Source organism: Pyrus communis, chromosome 12 (assembly GCF_963583255.1).
Source record: "Pyrus communis chromosome 12, drPyrComm1.1, whole genome shotgun sequence".
Lineage (NCBI taxonomy): Eukaryota > Viridiplantae > Streptophyta > Magnoliopsida > Rosales > Rosaceae > Pyrus > Pyrus communis.
The window spans coordinates 18,223,906-18,248,281 of NC_084814.1; the positions used below are offsets into that span (position 1 = coordinate 18,223,906).

General features: G+C 36.4%; 1 protein-coding gene and 1 pseudogene across 4 annotated transcripts; both read right to left on the minus strand.

Moving 5' to 3' along the window:
* LOC137710853 (protein yippee-like At4g27745) overlaps window positions 1-5,445 on the minus strand; it is a 30,117-nt pseudogene extending 24,672 nt beyond the window's left edge.
* A 1,185-nt stretch (window positions 5,446-6,630) lies between these two features.
* LOC137710852 (protein yippee-like At4g27745) lies at window positions 6,631-8,543 on the minus strand. 4 transcript variants are annotated; one of them, XM_068449997.1, is made up of 4 exons: window positions 8,383-8,536; window positions 8,057-8,120; window positions 7,825-7,982; window positions 6,631-7,526 (listed from the first exon to the last, which is right to left on the minus strand). In XM_068449997.1, the coding sequence occupies exons 3-4, from the start codon at window positions 7,915-7,917 to the stop codon at window positions 7,299-7,301; spliced, it is 321 nt and encodes a 106-aa protein (XP_068306098.1). In that variant the 5' UTR covers window positions 7,918-7,982; window positions 8,057-8,120; window positions 8,383-8,536; the 3' UTR covers window positions 6,631-7,298. The 4 variants fall into 4 exon arrangements, with proteins under 4 accessions (XP_068306098.1, XP_068306099.1, XP_068306096.1 ...); XM_068449998.1 differs by having other exon boundaries at window positions 8,452-8,519; XM_068449995.1 differs by having other exon boundaries at window positions 6,633-7,526; window positions 7,825-7,952; window positions 8,452-8,543.
* Between the last annotated feature and the right edge of the window lie 15,833 nt (window positions 8,544-24,376).

Sequence of the window (24,376 nt, forward strand, 5' to 3'; positions counted from 1 at the left end):
AACTCATAATACTTCCAATCTATCCAGTAAGATATTCACAAACCTCCTATCTCCCAAAACATTCTCTCTTGGCAGTAAAAAAAATATCCAGTAAGATATTTGCTAGGGTTCATGAGGAGGATTTGGATTTGATGTCTATTTTTTCGGTTCAGAGTTTTGCTTCCTCCGGGGATGTGACGGCGGCGGCATTGTGGTCTTTGCTGCTGGAGGGTAGGGTTTTATTGCATGTTTTTTGCACCCTTTGTGCTTAAGCTGGTGTGGGTCTCCTGTTATTTCTTAGGTTGCCGCTCACATTTTGCTTGGGGCTTTTACTTTGTTTGTAGATGTCTATCCGATTTTTTGTGTGCCTTATACTAGTTTTTAATGTAGAGAAAGTTATCTTTGTGATTAAGGAAAAAAAAACAAAAAAAAAAAAGATTACTTAAACCTTCAATATATGTCCATGGCTGCTAGGCCCTTTGACTTGCCCGGTTATACGACTACTAGTGGTTTTTTAATTATTTTTCATCATTTTATATTCTTGTCCTGTAACATTCATCTGGCCATTGAGCTGTTATCCCCAGTGGGGTAGGGTCTTCATCGGAGGTTTTTGGGACTAACATTCTTTTAAATTTATCGAGATTTTACAAAAAAAATTCACGATATAACACTAACATCTCTTAAAGTTTTAACTAATTTACACATAACTCTTTTTACCCAAATTTTATCTAAATCTTTTAGAGACAAATTTACCCTTATGAATACATAAGAAAATGAAAAATACATAAATTTTTATAAAGGAATAGAAAAATCAAAGCAATAATCTCTATTAATTAATGAAATTTTCTTTGTCAATCAAAAGAGGGTGAAAAGACTACTTAGGGCTGGTTTGGTATTGCTGTGCTTTGAAAAAAAGTTGATTCTGCTGTGCTATGAGAATAAGCGGCTGTGAAATAAAGCAGCAAAGTGTTTGGTAAACTTTTTTGTAAAAATGCTTTTGAAAAAAAAAAAACAGTATTATAGTGTTTAGTAAACTTTTATGTAAAACAGATGTGAAAAAAAAAGCCGATTTTTCAAAGCTGGGTTTTGCAGCTTCTTGTTTTTGGCTTTTTTTCACCCAAAACTGTGAAAAAAAGCTGAAGGTGAATATTTACCAAACACAAAAACAGCTCCTAGCTTTTTTTGATACCAGCTTTTTTCAGAATCACCTCAGTACCAAACCAGGTCTTAGTATTCTATCACACAAAAAAAAGATGGTCAATAATGTAATTTTACAGGTCCAAATTTTACTATTTTTTATTGAAGCATCACCTATATGTGATGTTAAAATATCTCAAATATTATAATAAATAAATAAATAAAGCCAAAAACAAAAATCTCCCACTTTCCCCACGTTCTCACTCTCTCCCTCTCCCTCTCTCCTTCTCATTTTCTAACTCTCTCTCCCACTCTCCTTCTCATTTTCTAAAAAAATGTATTCATGCACAAAAAGTGTGTAAGCAAATGCTAATGAAAAATAATAAAAAAATTCCTGGCAGCCAACTATCTCCTTGTCGATAAAGCACCCCCTTCCCCACTGCTTTGCCATGGCTTCCTGCAAGCCATTCATTTTATTTCACACCTACAGCCTTGTCTCTAACTGGGCCTCTCTATCCTTACCTCTATTTCTCTCCCTAGAGTAGTCGCAGAAGCCATTGATAGAAGAGATTGCAGAACATAACATGGTATTGCATCTTCCAGAGGAAGAACTGGAAAGTTTTAGAGTAGAGATGGAGAAGGGTGTAGAGCTCGTTTGCAAGTGCTCCAAGGTTACTCTTTGGGCAAGCAACAAAAAGTATGAATATACCAACAAACTTCTTGGATTAGATGAATCTCTTCAAAGATTGATAAATATACTGAGAGTGCAACTAGCAAGGGATGCGACAGAAAGCTTAGTTTTGGTAACTAATATAGAGACGGTGACATGAAAATTGAAGAGATTGGTATCATACAACATGATCAAACAGAAAGTCGGCGTCGATTAGTTGAACTTCCATCGGGGGACCGGGGAGAGTCTTCGGGAAGTGGTGCAGAGACAACACCGCATGAACAAAATGGAGAGAATGGTGGACAACAAATGGCGCTGTCAGGTGGAGGAGTAGGGGCTGCTGCTCTAGGAGCGGCGTTAGCAAGGGATGCGAGGGATAGCTTGGTTTCCGTAAGCAATATAGAGGCGGTGATCAATCAAATTGGAGGAAGTGGTGTGGTAAAATTACAAAATGAGCAAAATGAAGCTAAAGGTTCAGGTGAAGTACCAGCAGCCATGGCTAAGAGTGCAGTTGGATTGAATGCACTAAGTATGGAGGGAACAAGGGACGTGACTGAGACATTGGATCCGGAAGCGACTATAAAGGTAGGGTGGCAGAAAGTTGAAGAGAGTTGGGTGGCACAAAGTAAAACTGAACATCCATCACGTACAGTTGGACTGGATGCAATGAACATGCAGGTGGAAGCAAGAAGTATACGAACTTGATGCGCCATTCAGGGAATTGAAGGAGGATGTTCTTAAGGATGAGAAAGATGAGGAACTTGATGAGCAAGTGGAAGATCATCATGACAGGAAGAAGAAAGGAGCTGAGTCTGTGACAGGTGCAAGTGGAGACGGGATGGCGATTTGTAAAGCTGATGGGTGTGCACAGGCCGTCTTTGAGATTTTGGGGGCCTGTGTGAAATTGATAAATGGGCCATTCCTTAAGATGGTTTTAAAAAGGTAGAACAATGTATTGACGCTAAAAAACAATCACTTAAATCAAAACAAAGTTTAGTACTCACTGATTGCAATTTAAAACTGACATTAATAATAAGTATAAAGAGCTACAAACATAACGTTCACTAAATGATCAAAAACAATTCAATCTAAAAAAAGTAAAAAATAAAAATAAAAAAAACTTCAAAAGCTCTGACTTTGAAATTTCACTTGAATATATAACATTATTATATAATAAAATTGAAAGGAAAAAAAAAACCATTTTTAAGGTGTTATTATTGGCATTGAAAATATCTCATTATACTCCAAATTTTTATACTTAAAAGAAAAAAAAATTACGCTTATAAGGAGTGCACAATGAAATTTAAAGTGTTAACAAAAATAATTTTTAAATATAAAACATTATTACATAACAAAAGAAATTTTTAAATATATAACATTATTACATATAAATATTAGATGACAAAAATTTTGGAGGCCCCTTCAAATTCAGGGTCCTGTGCATATGCACTTTTCGCTCCCCCTCAACGCCTCCTCTGGGTGTGCAGTCGATCTGAGTGATGCAAGGGCGTATAATAGAAGGCATAGGATGTGCGAACTTCATTCGAAGGCTCCACTTGTGATTGTGTCTGGTCTAAAGAGAAGGTTTTGCCATAAATGCAGCAGGTTTGGCCTCTCCACCTTGTTTTATAATTATCGCGCTGCAAACTTTTTTGCTTCTATGATTTCTGTCTGGTTTGGTTTTCGGATTTCAGTCTTAATAATTTAGTTAGTTGTCCTGAATCTAAATGTTGTGTTGTAGATTTCATGATCTATCAGAATTTGATGACACCAAACAAAGTTGTCGTAGGCATTTGCCCTACATTGAACACCATGGTACAGGCACTCGGTTAAAGGATGTAAGTGGTGATATAGATACGGTGATCAGTCGAATTGAATGGAGTGGTGTGGTACAATCACAAAGTGAAATTAAAGATTCATATGAAGTGGTCGAAGCCACACCACCAGCAGTTGGAATGAATGTACCGAGCGTGAAGGGAACAAGGGATGCAAAGAAAACATTGCAGACCTCAGCAAGTAATACAGAGGCAGGACTGGAGCAAATTCAAGGGAAAGATGTGCTTGATTTTGAACCTCCGTACGCTGAATATAAGGAAACTGAATACATACCTTCATCGGTTACAGTTGGCTTGTGCTTTTGAGAGGATTGAAGAGGTTTCTTCTTAATGATGAGGTGTCAGCGGTTGTGCTAACGGGTCCTGGGGGAAGTGGGATAACCACATTGGCAAAATACTTCTGTGAAGATGAGGAAGTCAAAAACATATTCAATCCTAACTTGAGCCTTATGGTACAAACACTATATCAACATTTTTCATGGAAACAGCACTGCACCCATCAGTGTTGGTCTTGGATGATGTTTGGCCTGGATCAGAATCCCTTCTTGACAAGTTTGATGAATTCAAAACACAAAATAACAAGATTATGGTGACATCAGGGTCTGAATTTCCGGCATTTGGTTTTCCGTATTATCTGAAATCACTGAATGATGAATTCCTGTCATGTGTTTCGTTGCCACCCTCCGTCACATTTGATGATGAAAGCCTGATAGATCATTTTCCTGATTCCTCTGCATCCGACTTGGGAGACAGAAGCTCTCATGTTTCAACAGCTAGCAGGCCAATGGATCATTTTCAGGATTCCTCCGCATCAACCATGGGAGAAAGAGCTATGTCCAAGAAAATGCAGGGACAATGGAGAGTTCTTAGTCTGCAATGAACCCCTGCAAATTCTCATGCTGTTGTCGTTGTTTTTTTTTTTTTTTTTTTTTTTTTTTTTTGTGCAAACGTGTTCATACTGTTAGCAATATGGCTCAGGTGCTTATCCAACTTTAACATGCTCTCTTTCTTTCAATTTAGTTTCCGCTTGACAACCCCGTCAAGTCTACGCAGACATATATGAAGAAGCTGGTATTCAAGGCCAGTTTAAATGAGTATCAAAAGAGGAAAGCCCTGAAAGCTATTTCTGGTGTTGAAGGTATTCTAATATTTCTTGCCTTGTTTTGTTTGCAGAACTTGATTCAAGGCCAGTTTTAATGTAATAAAACCGTTTCATTTTTCTTTCCATTAATTTTTCGGTTGATTTGGATGAGCAGGGCTTGACTCGATCAGTTGGGATTCGTCGAACCAAGGGCTAACAGTGGTAGGGCAAGGGTTGGATCCGGTGCTAATAGTTACAAGGCTGAGAAAGATCGCTTCAGCAGACATACTATCAGTTGGGCCAGCGAAGGAAGAGATCAAAAAGGACACGAAACAAACAATTCAACCGGACGGGAAACAAACAACTCAACCCCACCATATATACGTATTACCCAGTTCAACAAAATTAACCATCTAGCATACTCCGATATTTCTATCCTTGAATTGTTGCCCTGGTGTGTTTCTGTTTTTGGGCTTCTTTTGGGCACTTTCTTGTTTTGCTTTGGGGTCTATATTTTTTTTTTTGTGCTATCATGTAATTGGACATCTTGTGTATACTTGTTCCATTGATTATAAAGTTTTAACGGAAGACGTAACATATAACCGAGCGGAATGACGTTCTAAGATTCATACAATCGATCTTATTTAAATGGAAAAGGCTTTTGAAATGACATTGTCGTGAAGGGCTACATTGTTTCGGCAATTACATCAGTTGTACAACATCGGCCCAACCAATTCCACCATCGAAAATCGAGATTACAATGAACAAGCACAGACTGCCGCAAAGCATACAAGCATTTACACATACAGCAGCAACTAGGGGTGCAATTTGGGTTGGGCCAATCCGAACACACCCATGTCCAACCCGACTTTAAACCCTAACAAGTGAGTTTTTTTTAGTTATAACCCGCTTGAACCGAACCCAATTTCAACCCGTTCATTGATTAGATTGAGTTAGGTTGATCATTTACCCATACATCCCCAACCCGACTAACCAAATCCAATCTAACTAGATTATAACCCATATCAATTAATACTCAAACTACACCCAAGTGAGTCAAGTCCAAAAAAACAACGCCCTTTCTAATATATATTTTTTTTTAATAAATTACCCTTTATAATTACTTAAGATTTTGATTGGGAACAAAGAAAAATATTAGAAAATAGAAACCAGTCTTCAGCTGAATGAGCCACAGACTCTTAAACCAGTCAACACTTTAGCATTCCACCTAACCCGAAACTATAGCTTCTTGTGGATGAGGAAGGCCTAGTGGAGGCTGCGCACAGGAGGAGCATCCGTATCCGCTTCATGGTCCGCCACCAACTGCCACCGGATTCGAGCAAAACAGGTCTGAATCCGACTAATCAGTAATTTAGATCGAATCGAATACAAGTTTTCTGTTTTTTGGGTGTAGGGAGTTTTCGGAAGCTCGTATATCATGGCAGAGGCTTTGGTTGGAGGGGCTGCGAAAGGAGCACTGTTCGGAGTACTGTATGATGTCGAATTCATTTTATTCTTAATTATCTTTCAGGTTTTGGTACATCCATTTGCTTTAAGGTTTATATTGATGCCGCGATCATATACGTTGGTTTATATACGGTGCTGTGAACTACCTTATTTCTTGGAAATGAAAAATTCGAGAATCTGGCACATTGCTGATTGCATAAATCGCCCAAAACAACCTAACTCTAGCACTACAAACATATTCTCTAACATTTCAGATCTTCGATTTGCCCGTCAGGGACAGGAAGACTAACGCGCGCGACAACCATGTTAAGAAGAAAGCAGAGCTTGCCGAGCAACCAACCAGCCCAATGTTAAGGGATTAGTACTGGCTTGATCAGCTGACTTGAAATCGAAGCTTAGAGAATCAGGTAACTTTGATCCCCGCCTCCAGGCGAAAGTACTGAAAGTGGTTGATGTTTCTTATGGAGGAGAGGATGGTTTCAATCAGGTTGTCGGCCGAGTTTCTGTCCAGCGTGAAATTTATACAGGAGCACAACTTGCTATGAAGACACTTCGAAGAAGTTAACCATGGGCGCAGATGACACGCTAAAGGCTTTGGAGAGGGAGCGATTAACACACTTATTGTGAGGGAAAATCTTGACAGCAATAGGTATGTGTTAAAATAACTCGAAGACCGATGAGATTGTTGTAAAACATTTCGACAAGGAGCAGGGAAACACTAAGAGCAACTTTCAAGATCTTGCGAGCCAAGGAGATCTAGAGGTTCAGGAGAACATCTCACTGCTGAAATGGTCTGTTGACGAGCACAAGCGTTTTGGTTGTGATCTAAGTTTGTCACCAACAAATCACACGAGGGTCGCAGTTCTGTCGAGGTTTTGGAGGCATTGGAGGGTTACTGAATGAATATTTCTAGCCAGCTTACTGAATGAATTATTCACATCTTATTCAAATTAGTAATATGCCGGTTCCAGATACAATATTCACAAAACAGACACAAGAGGAATCCACAACGAACAACAACAATTGAAATTTTCAATTGTTAAGAATTTGACAAGATAAATACAAGCACGAGAATCCATACACTTACATTTGACATGCAGATGGATGAACTTGAAAGCCTTCACAGATGCTACCAGTCTTCCTTGACTATCTTCGATTTCTCGAGAATGAATTTCCCTTCCTTGTACTTCTGTGTTTGCTCATAGGCACGTTCATACTTCCAACCCAGCACCTCATGGCAGTCGCAGCAGGAAACATCAGCGACCGTGTGCAGACCAGTCATGAGTTGTCTGTCTTCTTTTGGCCCGACTGTAATGTTCATTGCATGTGAAAACAGAAACGCTCGACCATTTCTACCCTATGATTTAATAAAATAGATAGTTGAATCATGTTTCTTGCAATCTACTCATCATACTCAAATCCTGAAGACTATCGTTTACACACACAATAACCATACGAACACAAGAGTATGAACTGAATCTTCATTTCAAATTAGGAAAAGTCTAAAATTGTATTCCTCATTTCCTCCAAATGTAGTGAAAAGTAGACACCAATTCATTTCATTGTAAAGACCGGATTTTTGTTGGTTACCCAATAAGCATAATGAGAGGCAATCAGAATATCTACAACAACTTGATCAAAGTAAAATTGTTCACCTGAAAGGCTTTCGAAATGACATCGTCGTGAAGGGCAACATGGTTTCGGCAATTGCAGCAGCTGTACAACCTCGGCCCAACCAATCCCGCCATCAAAAATCGAGAAAACCACGAATAAGACCAGACCCCTTAAAGCCAAAATATACAAAATCAAGACCCTATCCTTACAGAGCATCCAGCAATCAGCATAACTTCTTAGCAAAAAATCAAAATTACAAAAACTCAAGAGTACCTTTTTAAACCAAAAGATATTGGTCTATAAGATTTTGGATATCAACTAATCTTGTACGCAATTTCTGTTGACAGAACAAAACAGTACAGTGATTACATGAAGAATCAAACAACTTAAGCCAATGATTAAGAGCAGTAATGGTGATCAGTTAAGCCAATAATTGCACAAAAACCCAACTTCTAAAACCACCACAAGATCAATAAACAAGGTAAAACTAAATCACAATAATTGGAAATGAATCGTGGCTTAAAAATAAAACCCAGAATTTAAAAAGTGAAAATTTTGAAACTTTTTCGTTAATTATGAATGGGCAGTGGAGTGATCACCTGAAAATGCACGAGATATTGAATATGTGAAGATTAAACGGATGGATTAAGATTGATTAAGAGTTGTACCTGACCAGTGTGCCATGGTGACTTTAGAGAGAGAGAGTTTAATCGTAGTAGCCGTGGAGGAGAGATGAGTCGGTGTTTGGGTCAGTTGAAAACTTTCTGATCAGGAAGATGACAAGTTGCCTCGAAGCTGTCCACTGAAAAGATGACATCAGCTTTGCGCTAAATTACAAAATTAACCATCTAGGTATAACTATTCGGTTAATGGCGAGTGACGTGGCAGTGCCAAAAATGTGTGCGCGTCAAAGGTTGGAAAAGTCGGCAAATCTTCCATGGATTTTGTTACTTTATTTAATGTTTTATGTGAATTATTGTTGACCGTTGATATAATATGAGATTGTCTGCATTAGCCAGAAGTCTTCGCACTACTGTTACTAGCACAGCTCAATCAATCATTTACTTGATGGTTCTTTTTTTCTTTGGTCAAATGGTAAATATATTACCAACAAATAGCAACTACAAACATTAAGGTTCAGATACAAAGTTAGCACAAAAGAAAAAGAGTTCTGATATTTCTACTCTTGTGTCTTATGATACAAGGTTATTTTGGGAATGGTAGTTGGTGGAGAAATAGGGTTTTAATTTTTTAACTTTTGATGGTGGGTAGGTTTATAACGTGGGTATAGAAATAAGACATTGGAATGAGTTTAGTAGCCCATCACACAGAAAACACCAAACAGTGAAACCCTAAAGAAGCTACAATCTATGTAGCTACTGCCTCCGTGGCATAGTTCCTACTCCATGCCACGATCAACACAATCTGTTGCACCCTTGATTGCTTGCGAGTGCCCCAGTGTTGAGTAAAAGTAAGGTCGCAGCATCCTCCCAGGACCACCACAACAACGATCGCTATCACATGACATAGGAAGTCCACAAGAAGAAAGATCTCACATGCAACATCGCTAACAAAGGCGAACAGCAGGAAGGACCAACAAGGGCCAACAAAGGAGATGGTGCGAACACTCAAGCTGAAGCTCTACACATCCTCCCTAAACTTTGCTACAAATTACGAAAAACACAAACGGTAATCGATCGAACTTGTAAATGGATGGGAAGATGATGGAACCCACTGATGAAGATGATGGGAGAGATGAACTGTGGGAGATGGAAGAAAGTGGTGATTTAGATTTGGGGTAGAGCTATTGAAACAACAAAGTGATGATGATCCTAACCACAACATGGCCAATGGCGACAAGGATTGGTGAGACTAAAGACATGTCCCTTCACCTAATTATCTGCCACATGGCCTTTCACTTAACTCAAGTTCAATGTTACTTTTACAATTTTGAAAAAAATTAACCAAGATCAAGTAAAACAACATGTGGCAGATAATTAAGTGTATGATGAACATACACTTTAGTTTACGATAGTGAGCAAAAATGCTCGCTTAAATCATTAGGGAAATTTCGATCATTTGATCTCAATAAAATAGTTGGATTACGAGAAATAAGTTCACTCATAGAACAATGAGAAGGACTCCCACCGAAAGAGAAAGGACATTCACACCGACATTATTCATATAGTTTTGCATTCATGATTGCGTCTGCCTTTGGGACCCTTACATAGATTAAAGGCAGTGTCTCATGCACATTATTATTTGTATAAATTAAAGGCAAGTAGTCATTCAACACAGTGTGAAAAAAAAAATTGAATTTTTACATGATAGTATGATTTCGAATTCCATCAAACACATAATTTAACAAAATTTATCGTTTTGACAAAAAAAAAAAAAAAAAAAAAAAAAAAAAAAAGAATCTTCTTCTTCCTTTTTTTGTGTGTGTGTGTGTGTGTGTACACCATGAAGATGCTCTTAGCTCTGTTGATTGCATCTTGAGTCCCCTTAAATTAAAGGCTAGGTCTCTTGCATATTTTCAAAATTTCCTTATCTGTTTGGAAAACAACATGGCCTGATATTGGACAGTATTATATGGGATACGAATACATGCAAGTTGCAACACCAACAATAATGTCAATTTTGGCAATTATGTTATAGACAATACTAAGAAGACCATTTTTAAACTAAATTTGTAAATTAAATAATGTGTCATCAATAAAAAAACAAACACATTAATCGACACTTAATTAATAATTCAATCATCAACAATTAAATCATTTGGTTTAAAATTATAGTTTCCCTAATATTATTAATTAGGTTACTGGCATACTTCCATTGAAAACAATTTTTTAAACTTAAAAACACAATACGTGAGTTTTTGAAGTTTTTTAACTCAATCTCCCTCTGCTCCCTCTCTAATCCTCCCTCTCTCCAATTTCTTACTCTCTCATGCCCCGACATTACCTATGTTGTCAATCAAGTTTGTCAATACATGCACAATCCGAAAACCACTCATTTTCAAGCAATCAAGCACATTTATTGCTATATCAAGGGCACCGTTGCTCATGGTCTCCTCTTTCGTTCCTCAACAGACTTCTCTTTTCGTGGATTCTCCGATGCTGACTGGGCTGGTTCTGTTGATGATCGTCGATCCACTAGTGGTGCGTGCATTCCTTGACTCGAACCTTCTGATTTGGACTGCTAAAAAGCAATCCACGGTGTCTCACTCAAGCTCTGAAGCTGAATATCGCGCTCTTGCCACCACTGCAGCTGAACTACGGTGGTTCTGCTATTTGTTTCGTGAGATTGGCCTTCCTCTTTATACTCCACATGCATTTATGTTGATAATGTCTTCGCTCTTCAAATGGCTACAAATTCGATCTTCCTTGCTCACACTCGGCACATAGAAATTGACTACCATTTTGTTCGTGAGTTAATTGCTCACGGGGTCCTTGCCACTCGACATATTCCTTCACATCACAATGTTAAATTGCCGATGTCTTCACCAAGGGACTATCTTGTGAACGATTCTCCTTCCTTATTTCCAAGCTCAATCTTCACTTTGTTCTGCTTCGCTTGAGGGGGGATAAAGAGATTACTACAAGTCCAGCAAACCAAGTAGACAAATCTACCATTAGGATGTGATTTGCTAAACTGCACGATTCACTCAGTCTCTGTCTTTACTGTTGTGTTGTATTCTAATACTTGCCTTCTATGGCTTTACAAAGTCAACTGATGTAATATGTATATATAAATATACTAGAAAACTTCATTTTAATCCTTGGCAAAGATGACTTTTAGGTACACATATGGTACATTAATTCAATATAATACATTTTGGTACTAACATTTTGGTGCATACATTTTGATACACACATGTACGTACATTAATTTAATATAATACATTTCGGTGCATATATTTCAGCACATACATTTTGATATTAACATTTAAATACATTACTTCAATATAATACATTTCAGTACTAACGTTTAGGTACATTAATGGAGTCTTTCAAGTTTAAAGAATGTTAGATAAAATTAAAAAAATTAAAAAACTCTTTTTTTGGTCAAAAAATAAATTTAAATTTGTATATTAATAAATTTAAATATTTAATGGGAGACATTAAATAAAATACACATTAATTATTTTGAATTAAGGACACATCAAGGGATTATAATCAATATGTAATCAAACACTAGATTTATTTTAAATTTCAATCTTTCTTGAAGGATTAAAGTTAAAAAAACCTTGAAAACTTCATTTTAATCCTTGGCAAAGATGACTTTTAGATTAAAATCATGAGAAAGATTAAAATCTAATTTCAGTCCCTTGATACATTAATAAACTCATTTATTAATTATATTTTGATTTATTAATTATTTCTCTTTTTTCTTCCTAATTTTTAATGTATTAATTTTATTTCATTATAATTTTCATTGTCATTTCATTTATCCTAATATATTTTATTGTAAACATTTAGATAAACTAATTTTTGTTATACAATACATTTTGATGTACTTTGTCTTCTTCATTTAGGTACATTAAATTCATTATAATAGATTTCGGTGCATACATTTCGATACAAATATTTAGGTACATTAATTCAATATAATACATTTTGGTACTAACATTTCGGTACACACATTTAGGTACATTAATTTAACATAATACATTTCGGTGCATATATTTCGGTACATACATTTCGGTACACATGTTTCAGTACTAATATTTAGTTCCATTAATCGAGTCTTTCAAGTTTGAAGAATGTTAAATAAAATTAATAAATTAAAAAACTCTTTTTTGGTCAAAAAATAATTAAAATTTGTATATTAATAAATTTAAATATTTAATGGGAGACATTAAATAAAATGCACATTAATTATTTTGAATTAAGGACACATCAAAGAATTATAATCAATATGTAATCTAACACTAGGTTCATTTTAAATTTCAATATTCTTGAAGGATTAAAGCTTAAAAAACCCTATATATACAATATGTGATAATGCAAATAATCAAGTAAATCAATCACAAATTAGTCTCACCTATTCTCTACTCTTTTGCGTTCATACATTTCCTTTCCAATCTCAAATTCTATATCTCACTCCCCAATTTTTGTCGATCTCTCTCACTCTCTCTCCTCCAATTTTATTGATATGCTCTCTCCTGTCGTTCTTCAATTTCTGCCTCTCATCACCAGAATCATTGAATCAAGTTTAGCCTCTACTCCAATAGACCCCTTCGACTCAGTTGTCGACATTAAGTCGATTTTGAGTCGCCGTGTGGGCTTCTTCTACACGGCAGCGGCCGTCGCCGTCATGGTGTAGAAATGGAACCTAGTTTAGTTTCATCTCTAATGCCATGAAATTCTTGCTCAAGGGTGTTTGAGTTCAACCAAAAAAAAATTTTTAGTAGGATACCAAATGGGCTCTAAACATTGACAATATAACATGTCAAAATTTATTCTTATGTACAATTGAAAAAATGCAAATAAGATTGTCATATATTAACTCATAATAGCATTGCTATATTTCAAACTAAATATGTAGACAACATAAATAGAGTGACGTAAAACATATGTGGCCATTGAATTAGACACGAGAGAATTTGCTCTGATGTAATGAAATGTTTGAAGTTTTATCATAAAACCAATTAACATCACGAAAAATAGCTCTTAACTAATTATAACTAAATACAAATTCCTTATCTTATTATTATGAAACTCATTTTCAACAACGTGAACGATTATATGTAATCTTTTTGTTTTCTATTTCAAATAAAAAGTCGAGGAAACTTTGCGTGTGCGAATGTGTATCATCAAATTCCACCTGCAAATCTACAGAGGTTCAAGAATGATATTTTGAATCTAGACCAGAAAGTGCGCTTTAGACACACAAGCGTAGAATAAATTGGTATTGTGTTGGGTTGGAAGGGTAGGTACCACACTGCATCGTATTAATTTGGTCATCAACTATACAATTACGTGACAAACCAGCTAGCAATAATTAACCCCTCAAAACTCTTCTCATTTGCCATCTTATCTTGTCGTGCAGTACATGATCACTGCCCGGCCAATAGCAATCAAAAATCATATGTTAGGCTTATGGGGTTCTTAGCAATGTTTCAATTATTCCCAACTTGTGTGAATAATATAGAATAATACTTCCATATCATTTCCATTAAAGAAAAAAGTCTTCATGTCTTACTAACATGATATCATTTCACCGAATAAATCAAAGACATTATTTTAAAATGAATTTTAGATGATGATGATGATGAAAAGAATGACTTGCTCTAATTATCACATTTTTTATACAGCGAATTTTCTAAAATAGTCTCAATATCACAAACTATCAAACAAAAAATTTAATAAAAACTTACTTCTATGTTATTGAATTAGAACAATTTTGTAAGTTATAGAATTCAAATTTGATTAGATTGATGACTTTGTCTAGTTATCCACAAAGTCAAGTTAGTTAGGTCCATCGAAAGATTGAAAATAGATCTATGAAAATGATAGATATTAATAATAATGGACTTTGGCTATATAAATATAGGCCAATATTTTTCTCAACCCTCATAAAAAGAAATGGACGAAATACTAAAAGTAATAGCACTGAATGAACCTTTTTTTAGGTGAATGGCAGCACTTTTATTTCATCATCGAAAAAAGTTACAATCTTATAGTAAAACATCGTGAATTAAATCTGGAGGTCCATCGAGCCAATAAGAATTCAACCAAAGAAATAGAGTCATTCCAACTAATCTATAAGCCATTTTGTTAGCTGAACGATGGACATGTGAAACTCGCACATCATCAAAGGAATGAAGCCACAGTTTAATGTCCTCCGTGATAAAACTGAGGACAAGCCTTCGGTTAGAGAGAGCCCACCGTCTGAACTAGATCTAGGTGAAGTGAATCACTCTCCACCAGGATATTAGGAAGGCGATGTTCCAACGTTGAATGAACCCTAAAACAATAACTTGTACAATGACTCAAATTAATAACTTAAATCAACACAAACTTTAGGACTCACTAATAAAAGGCCCCTCTTTAAGATAGATTTCCAAAGAAAAGTAGGATAATGTATTGATGCTAGAAAATAATAACTTAAATCAAACAAACTTTAGGATTCACTTATTGTAAGTTTACAAATTTCATTAAATAATAAGTAAAAGAGCTACAAACATTAACCTTCACTAAATAGATAGATTTTTCAATATGCCGGAATACGGGATGGTACACCACGTGTCTCTATATAAGTGGTGAGATTCTTGTGTTAAAAAATAAAATTTCTCACCACTTATATAATAACACGTGGTGTACCACATATGTTATGGGCACAAGGGAAAATTTCTCCACTAAATAATCAAAAGCAGTTAAATCTTAAACAGCTAAACAAGAAAAAAAACCTTCAAAAACACTAATTTAAAATTCACTTGAATATATAGCATGATTATATAATAAAATTGGGAAAAAAAATTATTTTTAAGGGTGTTGTATTATTGACACTTCAGATATTGTGCACTCCAAAATTTTATATTTAGGAAGAAAACAATGTGCACTAATAAAAAGTGCACAATGAGGTTTTAAAGTGCTAATAAAGGTAAGTTTTTGTTGTAGGCCTAATTTATTGAACAATATAAAGGACAGAGAGAGAAGGTGCGACAACAATAGAGAGAAAGAGAAAGAGAGAGATGTGTAATTGTGAGGTGTGTGTTATTCCATCCCATTTTGCCTTTATTTATAGTAGTAGGGAAGATAAATTCCTTATCCCAATAGGTTTACAACTCTAATAGGATAATATCGATAGGATAATATCTAGTCTAGAGATATGGTTAGAATCCCATAAGCATATCCTACATATGTTAGGATTTACACAATCACATTCCTAATCTAATAGGACTACAACACTTCACTTTGAGTGTGTAAGTACTCAAACAAATGGCGCATCAGGTCTTCAGTGATGAAGTAAGTTCAGTTAATGAAGTCGTCGACACAATAAGCGAATACGAGTCTCAAATCAACAAAAGAATGCATAAAAGGTAAAACTCACAAAACCTCGCTATGGTAAAACCCAAGGTGGGAAAAGAACTCATAGACTAAGGAGAAAAATGAGAAGTTGCATTAAGTCAAAACTAAATGTCTTCTAGATGCATGTAGAAGAGCTCACAAGGGTATGACCAGCCCATGATGGGTGCCTAGTCAAAACCTAGTTAGGTAGCAAAAACCCTATGGGAAAATGCTCCTAATCGTAGGGGAAAATGTATATTAAGATCAAGTAAATATACTTTTGAATACTCCCCTTAGTTTGATAAAACTTCCAATGAGAACTATAAGCATTGTATATGAATAGTTAGGTATACCAATTCCTCGGATAAGCTTCTAGAAGGTTGACTTCGGCAGTGACATTGTGTAGAGGTCGGTAAGGTTGTTTGGGATCGTCTTGCATGACTTCAATCTCCTTATACTTTGCTAATGCGATGTAGACGCAATATGTCTTAGTGTTAACTTTATTGATGATGTCTTGGTCAGGTTGATACATGGGCATAGTCTTCATGGATCATCCTCAAGACTCAACGATGAATGAAAACAGCAAGTATTTCGAATATGCTCAACAAAAGCTCTCAACCATGTCTCATGTGTGGCATAGTGAAGTAAGTTGAGTCTTGGAACAGTTCAAAGATTTCACAACTAAAGTCATATCATCAACTTCCAAGATATTGTGATATCCTTAACAGTAAAGACATAACCATCTTGGGACGTACCTTGTGTGTATTTGATAAGTAACATGCGTCAGCATAACAAACAGAGCAAACACCATTTCTAGGATCAGGGGGGTCGAATTCGCTTGTGATGCATTGAGATTAACCTAAGTCTTTAGTACCTTCAAGGTAACGGAAAATTTTCTTTAATACCAATTTAGTGGTTGCATGTAGGTGTGGTGCTGCATCTTTACCAATAGATCAATAGTGAAGGAGGTGTCATGTTTAACGCAATAAGCCAAGTACAACAAAGTGCAAAGTTGAACTTAATTATGGAATTTCGGATTCCATAACCTCTTCAATGGTCTTATTTGCATACAGTGTATGGAAGATCATTAAATACTCAAAGGTAACACCTTAGGGGTATAGTTCAACTGTTAGACCAAAGTACCATCAAAGTAACGCTTAAACTTCAGGTCAAGGCATAAACAAGTTTTTCCAAGATCATTTATCTCAAATTTCGTCTTTAGATGCAAGGTAGTTTTATCAAGCTCTTCCAGAGTCTTAGTGAGATTCACGTCAACGACATAGACTGCAACTTTAGGAATTCGGAATAAGACTTCATAGTTTAACACATAAGGGCATTTATTCATATTCCTGACTGATTAAATAATCACTTAGATGAGTATACCATATCCGTTAGATTGCTTCATTCTGTAAATGAACGCCTCAAACAAGTTGAGAGGGTGTTCCGTGGTTTGGAACAATTTGAACCAGTCCATGTAATTCTTCGGGAACTTACATGTAAATCTTCGTATCAATATTCCAATGGAGAAAAACTAACCATATTTCATAATGTTACTGCCAATCACAATGCATTTGAGAGAAACCTTGCACCGTAAGGCATGCATTACTTTGCACTATTTCATTCATCTCATTATGCTTCATTTCTCACTAGTAATACAATTGGGTTACCTTAGGTAGTATAGGAACTATAGGTTCAAAACACACTTTGGTATGGAATTTAACCTAGATTGTAATTTCAATTGTCCAATCAATTCTATGTTTTCACTAATCAACTGAACACGGTTTGATATCTTCGTTTTTCATTTACGTATGTAGCTACCATATAAGTGAAAACATCATCAATGATAATCTTATTCCAATTTGATTATCTCATCCAAACTAGTATATTGGACCAAGAACTTTAAGTTTTGAGAGTAATCCGGATTAATCTCATGAAATGAAAATAATTTGAGATAGCAATCGAGTATAGATTCATGTTGTGTCGCGATCTTCCTCTTCGAGGGAAGTGAATCCTATGAACTAAGTGATTAGTCATGCTTCAGGCTGAGACAAATTGATTGGTTATTCGCTGGTGTACCAGGCCGTCCAACAGGGGTAGCCAAACCGTCCTTTAAGGGCAACACACCTTTCAAGGATATTTACTCGATATTTACTCGATGTTCGTTAGGTACGTCTATCATTGCAAGCATGTTTGCAGCTGGTATATGATCTTGTCGCTTTAGCTAGATTAGATGAATGCGTTTAGAGCAACATTCTGAAGCTAGAATACATCGCACTTGTTTATCACATTTGTGCAGTACATGGATTGAGATGAGACACAGTGGGCAACGTCCATGCAAATTCATGTCGTTCTATAGGAAGGTTAACGTTCTTTTCTCCCCCTAACAGTGGGAAGGCTGTCTTATAATAGAAATAAATGAATTTTTTGTTATCTCTTCATTATTTAAATAGAATTTCCATTTCTACAATCGCATAACCAATTATTCATGATTGAGTAAGAGATCGTTTGCAAGGGCTATAAAGAGCTAGTGCGAAGAAGAATCATGATCGATAAAGATTCACATCCTTCTTTGAGGATCCATATTGATACATTGCGGAGGCGAAAATTGGCACATAGAATGCACACCTAAATGCATAAGTACGAAATCTCAGGTTCGTTCCCATTAACCAACTGTAACGTCGAAAAGGTTGGGTGGCAATGGGCCTCAAGGCGAACCAACATACATGTGTACAAGATTGCATAACCCTAAGCGGAAACCTAAAGTTTGGTACGTTTACCAAGGTTCGGGCGATCAATTAAATTGCGCTTTATGACTACTCTATGAGGCTGTTTTAGGGCGAACATGGGAATTTGATGCCCAATTATAAACCCAAAAGAAATGTAATACTTATCAAAGCATCTCTCCGGGATTATCCAGTCTTCTAAACTTTATGCGATAATTAGGGTGGTGAACCCTTAAAATAGGCCAGGAGGTTTAGCAACAATGTCTGTGGACAAACATGTGACCATTTTGTCGATACATCAACCAAAACCATAAGTATTTATATAGTCTGCATTTTGGTTGGATTAGTCCACATATATTCCCTTGATTCCACAATGAAAAGAGGGTCATTTCGTATCTTTGCGAATGGTGATATAAAAATCAAATTTCCTAAACAAGCGGGCTTGGCAAAGTGTGCTTGTAAGCACAAGATCCTTACTTTGGGTAAGAAGATGTGTCGTAGCATCATTGTCTGATCGAAGTGTTCCAAACAGTCGTGCCAAGGCAAGTAAACTACTTGAATCACCTGACTCTAGGTCAGCTACGTGGCGCATCCCAGTTGGGAGACAGCCCATTGGCCCCAAAATATAGCTTTAGGCTCATTTTTGGAGGTGGTGCAAAAATATTCCATTCTAGTTTCTTCAATGGGTTCATTCATGATCATTGGAAAAAATATATTTTTTTTTTAAGGGTGTTGTTGTTGACACTTTAGATATTGTGCACTCCAAATTTTTATATTTAGGAAGAAAAAAATGTACACTAATAAAAAGTGCACAATGAGATTTTTAAGTTCTAATAAAAGTAAGTTTTTGTTGTAGGCCTAATTTACTGAACAATATAAAGGATAGAGAGGGTGCGGCAACAATAGAGAGAAAAAGAGAGATGTGTAATTGTGAGATGTGTGTTATTCCACCCATTGTACTTTTATTTATAGTTGTAGGGAAGGTAAATTCCTTATCCCAATAGGATATGGTTGAATCTCATAAGGTCATCCTAGATATATTAGGATTTACGCAATCACATTCTTAATATAATAGGACTGCCACTTAGTACTACGATCTAATAAGACTGCCACTTAGTACTACGGTCTAATGGTATTCCTCTTCACTTGTAAGTGAGAGGTCAGGTTCGATTCTCGTCAAAAGTGAATTTGAACCACATTATTACTAGTCTATTGTAAGGTTAATCTCACCCCCTTCTTTTTAGTATAGATAATATCGTTTGTTCAAAAAAAAAAAATATATATATATATATATAGCCTTATTATCTATAAATATTAGATGGCAAAATTTAGGGGCTTCTTTGCAATTGCCTTTTTACTTTCCCAAGCCAATTTTAATGCTTGAAAGACCTTTACATATATGTTTCCGGACTGCGGTACGATAGTGAGCAGCTCACATGTTTACTTAGAGCAACTCCACCGTGGTGGATTGCTCGGGGGACAGGCCAAAGAAAAGGGCCCAAGGCCCTGTGGATTCGCTCCAGCATGAAGGAGCCCGAGTGGAGGTGGAGGTCTGAGCTCAAGGCCTATGAAGAATTGCCAGCCCGAGAGCCCGAGTGGATGTGACGCCAGGGCTAACGTCAGCCTGGTGTCAGGCCCTTTTTTTATTTTTTCTATCAAGCGCGTGCACCCCACTCGCGCGTGAGGGCGCGTCGCCCAACATATTTTCAGAAAAGTCAGCCCACTTTTCAGACTAAAATGTTACCGTTGGAAGCCACGTGGGTTCCCACGGTCCGTTCGATCTCAACGGCTCTTTAACTTGGACCGTTCGATCTCAACGGTAAAAATAAATAAAAAAAAATCTTATTTAATATCAACCGTTCGATCTGAGATCGACAGTTGATATTAATCTGCTTTATAAATAAAAAAAAAAAAAAAAATAGTTTTAAAATTAAGAAAAGTTGTCGTTGTGACACGTGGCACAATCTGAAGTGTTGGAATTCAAATTTTTTTTTTATATCCAACGGCAGAGATTAATTAGTTGAATAAAATTTTTTAAAAAATTGTAAAAAATTAGAAAAAAAATCTGAATTTTTTTTTAAAAAAATTGTTTTTACTTTTCTATAAATACCTTCTCATTATCATTTACCTTATGCCACAATTTCATATTTTCTCAACTACTTTCAATCACATTCCTTTCTTTCTCTCAAAGTTTCAATCCTTTTTTTTTCAACAAAATGACTACTGATGTAGGTACGAATTAGTCGCTTCTTGAAGATGTTGCGTTGTGTACTAGCTGAGTTGAAGTTACTCATAGTTCGCTTACGGGTAATGAGATGCAGTTGCGAGAAATGTGGAGTCTTATTCATACCAATTATCTTGAGAAAATTGGTGGGAAAAGAACCAAAGAATCGATGTCCAGTCGTTGGAAATTACTTAGCCAATCATTTAGTACGTGAAGAGACGCCTTGGCACAAGCTAGTACTAATATTCGAAGTAGGGAAAATTACTCGAATCAAGTAACAATATATTATTTGTTTGTTTGTACTATACCCAAATTTACATTATAATTATATGTTTGTATTATTTATTTGTTACCTACTTACATTATAATTATTTGTTTGTATTATTTATTTGTTACCAATTTTCACTATAATTATTGTTTCTCCCGCATTGTGTAGGAACTTCAAGCACAAGCTTGGTACGGTGCCAAAATCAAAAGCAAAAATAAATCATTCAACCGGTCGGAATGTTGGAATATTGTCAAAGATTGTCCTAAATTTAGAGTTGTGCCTGTCGGTCCAAAAGTTTTCATGAACAGCACCCCTCTACACTCTACACCCGATCATGGCTCGCATGTTCATGAAGATGATGCAGAAGAAGTGCCTGAAACGCCCCTCCCTGAACAAGCGTCGGGTTCGACCCGTTATCCAATTAGGCCTCAAGGTAAGAAGGCTTCAAAGAGAAAAGGGAGTGCTTCCAAGAATGATTATGCAAAGTACATGGAAGAACTTGCTCGCCAAGGTGAATTGACTTTGGCGAGAGAAATGGCGAAATATGAGGCTGATAAGGCTAGAGAGGACGCAAAAGTTGCAGCTATTGAGAGAGAATTTCAGGCTAATGAGAGAGAAAGAGAGCTACTTAGGCAAGAAAGGGAACATGTTAGAGAAGAAAGACGGGCTCAACGAGATCGTGAGATTATGAACACGCCTTTAGAAGGGAAGTCTCCAAATTCTAAATTTTTTTGGAAGTCAGAGAAAGCGGATATGGTGCGAATGAGGCGTGCAAGAGAAGCGAGAGCATGACAAGATTGTCCTAGCACCACAAGAGAAGATCATCCTAGCACCACGAATTGGTTAAGTGATGATGAACAGAGTAGTTTTTGTAATCGGAGCCCATAATTTTCCAATCACTTTGGGTTGTAATTTATTATTTATTGAATATAGTACTTTATATTGTTTCCAATTTATTGAATATTTATTACATAAGCATACCAAATAATAAAAAACTCACTAAAGCTGAACTAAAAAAATTACATAAACATACCAAATAATAAAACACACCAAATAAAATTACATAAACATACCAAATAATAAAAAAACACACTAAATGAACTTAATTATCTTCAGCTTGTTTCAATGCCCACTGGTGCTCTATCAAGTCATTTTGCCGGGCATAATGCATGTCTGGCCTTTGAAATGCAGTATATCGCTGAATGACCCCTTCATTGTAACGTCCATCCCTTTCTAATGGCTCATGTTGCACGGGCTCATCGGTGACGTCATGAGCACAATATATACGTGTTCTTGAATTGTTCATCGTGTCTGGCTCATATTCATCAATGGCTTCATAATCGTACTCATCTTCCACAATCATGTTGTGAAGAATGATGCACGTCATCATAATGGATCGAATTGACTCTACATCAAACAATCTGGCAGCATCCTTGACGATCGCCCAGCGAGCTTGGAGGATACCAAAACAACGCTCCACATCCTTCCTACACCCATCTTGATAGCTTGCAAAGTGTTTTTCCTTTGCACTTCGCGGACGTGGCACTGTTTTGACAAATGTTGACCATCTTGGGTAAATGTCGTCAGCTAGGTAGTATAGCCCGTCGTACATACGTCCGTTGACCTTATACGTGACTTTTGGTGTCTTTCCTTGCAGGACATCGTTGAACACTGGGGATTGGGCAAGGACGTTGAGGTCATTTTGAGCTCCCGGAACCCTGAAAAAGACGTGCCAAATCCATGTATCAAAAGATGCCACCGCCTCCAAAATGATACTTTTTGCTCATTTTTTGTCCCCATAAGCGCATTGCCATGCACTTGGACAGTTTTTCCACGTCCAGTGCATACAATCAATGCTTCCAATCATCCCAGGAAAACCACGTATCTCGGCCTTCTTCAGAAGCCTTTGCAAGTCCATGTTTGTAGGTTTCCGAATGTACTCTGTGGTGTAGGTAGATTCGATTGCTCCGTAAAACCTCATCAGGGACTCAAGATTGGTTGATTTCCCTATCCTCGTTATCTCATCCACTTGGTCTGCATATGCTCCATATGCAAGCATCTATAAGGCAGCAGTAATTTTTTGTTGAGGAAAGAGACCCATAGCACCAAAAGCATCATTATTTTGCACAAAGTAAGAATCATGGTTGCAAACAGCAATCCTGATTTTGTTGAACAAATGTCGTTCCATTCTAAAACGACGTCTAAAGTATGTATCAGGGAATGCACTATTACGGACAAAATAATCGTCCAAAAGTTTTCTACCTCGTCATTGCCTGCTTCTATCAAGGTTTTTAGAACGGCTAGGCCTACAGATCTGAGCCACAGCTTAGATGACTCGACAGAAATATGAGGCTCTACCCATTCTTACTTCGTCGTCTCTCCTTCTACGCTCCTCATCCTCTTCCCTCTCATTTTTGCCACATGAAGATTGAACATTCCTTCTGATTGGTTAAACAATTCTTCCTCTTCCTGATTGAGTTCCCACATCATCCTTGAGGAAGAAGAAGACATTATAAGAAAGAAGCAAAAACTATGAATAATGATAGAGATTTTTGTGATGAAGGAAGCAGAAACTATGAATAATGATAGAGATCTTGAGAAAATTGGTGTGAGATTTGTGAGGATGGATGGTGGATTATATGGAGGATTCAGAAAGGATTAGGTTGTAGATAATGCACGTGGCATGCTGTCATTCGTTAAAAATCTGATGGAAATCTATCCTCAAAGATTGTAAACAGATTATGAAACGTGGCACGATGTGATTGGTTAATAATCTTATCAGAAATCCATCACAAATAATTGTATTTTCGGATAATGACACGTGACATGCCGTCATTCGTTAAAAATCTGATGGAAATCTATTCTCAAATATTGTAAACAGATTATTACACGTGGAGCGACGTGATTGGTTAATAATATTATCAGAAATCCATCACCAATAATTGTATTTTCGGATAATGACACGTGGCACAACGAGTACGATTAAAAATCTTATCGGAAATTCATCCCCAATAATTGTCTTTTCAGATTTTATGACAAGTGGCACAATGAGAATGATTAAAAATCTTATCCGAAATTACAAATAAAATTATTTTGTATTATTTAATAATACTTCGGATAATGACACGTGGCACAACGAGAACGATTAAAAATCTTATCCGAAATTACAATTAAAATTATTTTGTATTATTTTATAAATTAAAAAAATACTAATATTTTATTGCCTATTGTCAGGGCTATTGAAGTGCAACAGTGGAGATGCAAAAGGCGATTACTGTTTATTAAGGGCAGTTATTGTTCACCAGATGGATAGCATAGTGCATTGCCTGGGGAAAGTTTCACATGTTGGAGTTGCTCTTACTA

Bases quoted from the DNA above. Each gene is read 5' to 3' on its own strand.
- LOC137710852 (XM_068449997.1), bottom strand. From the start codon at position 7,917: ATGGCGGGATTGGTTGGGCCGAGGTTGTACAGCTGCTGCAATTGCCGA. The intron at 7,527-7,824 runs GTGAACAATTTT...ATTAAATCATAG, and splicing joins TCATTTCGAAAGCCTTTCAG to GGTAGAAATGGTCGAGCGTT.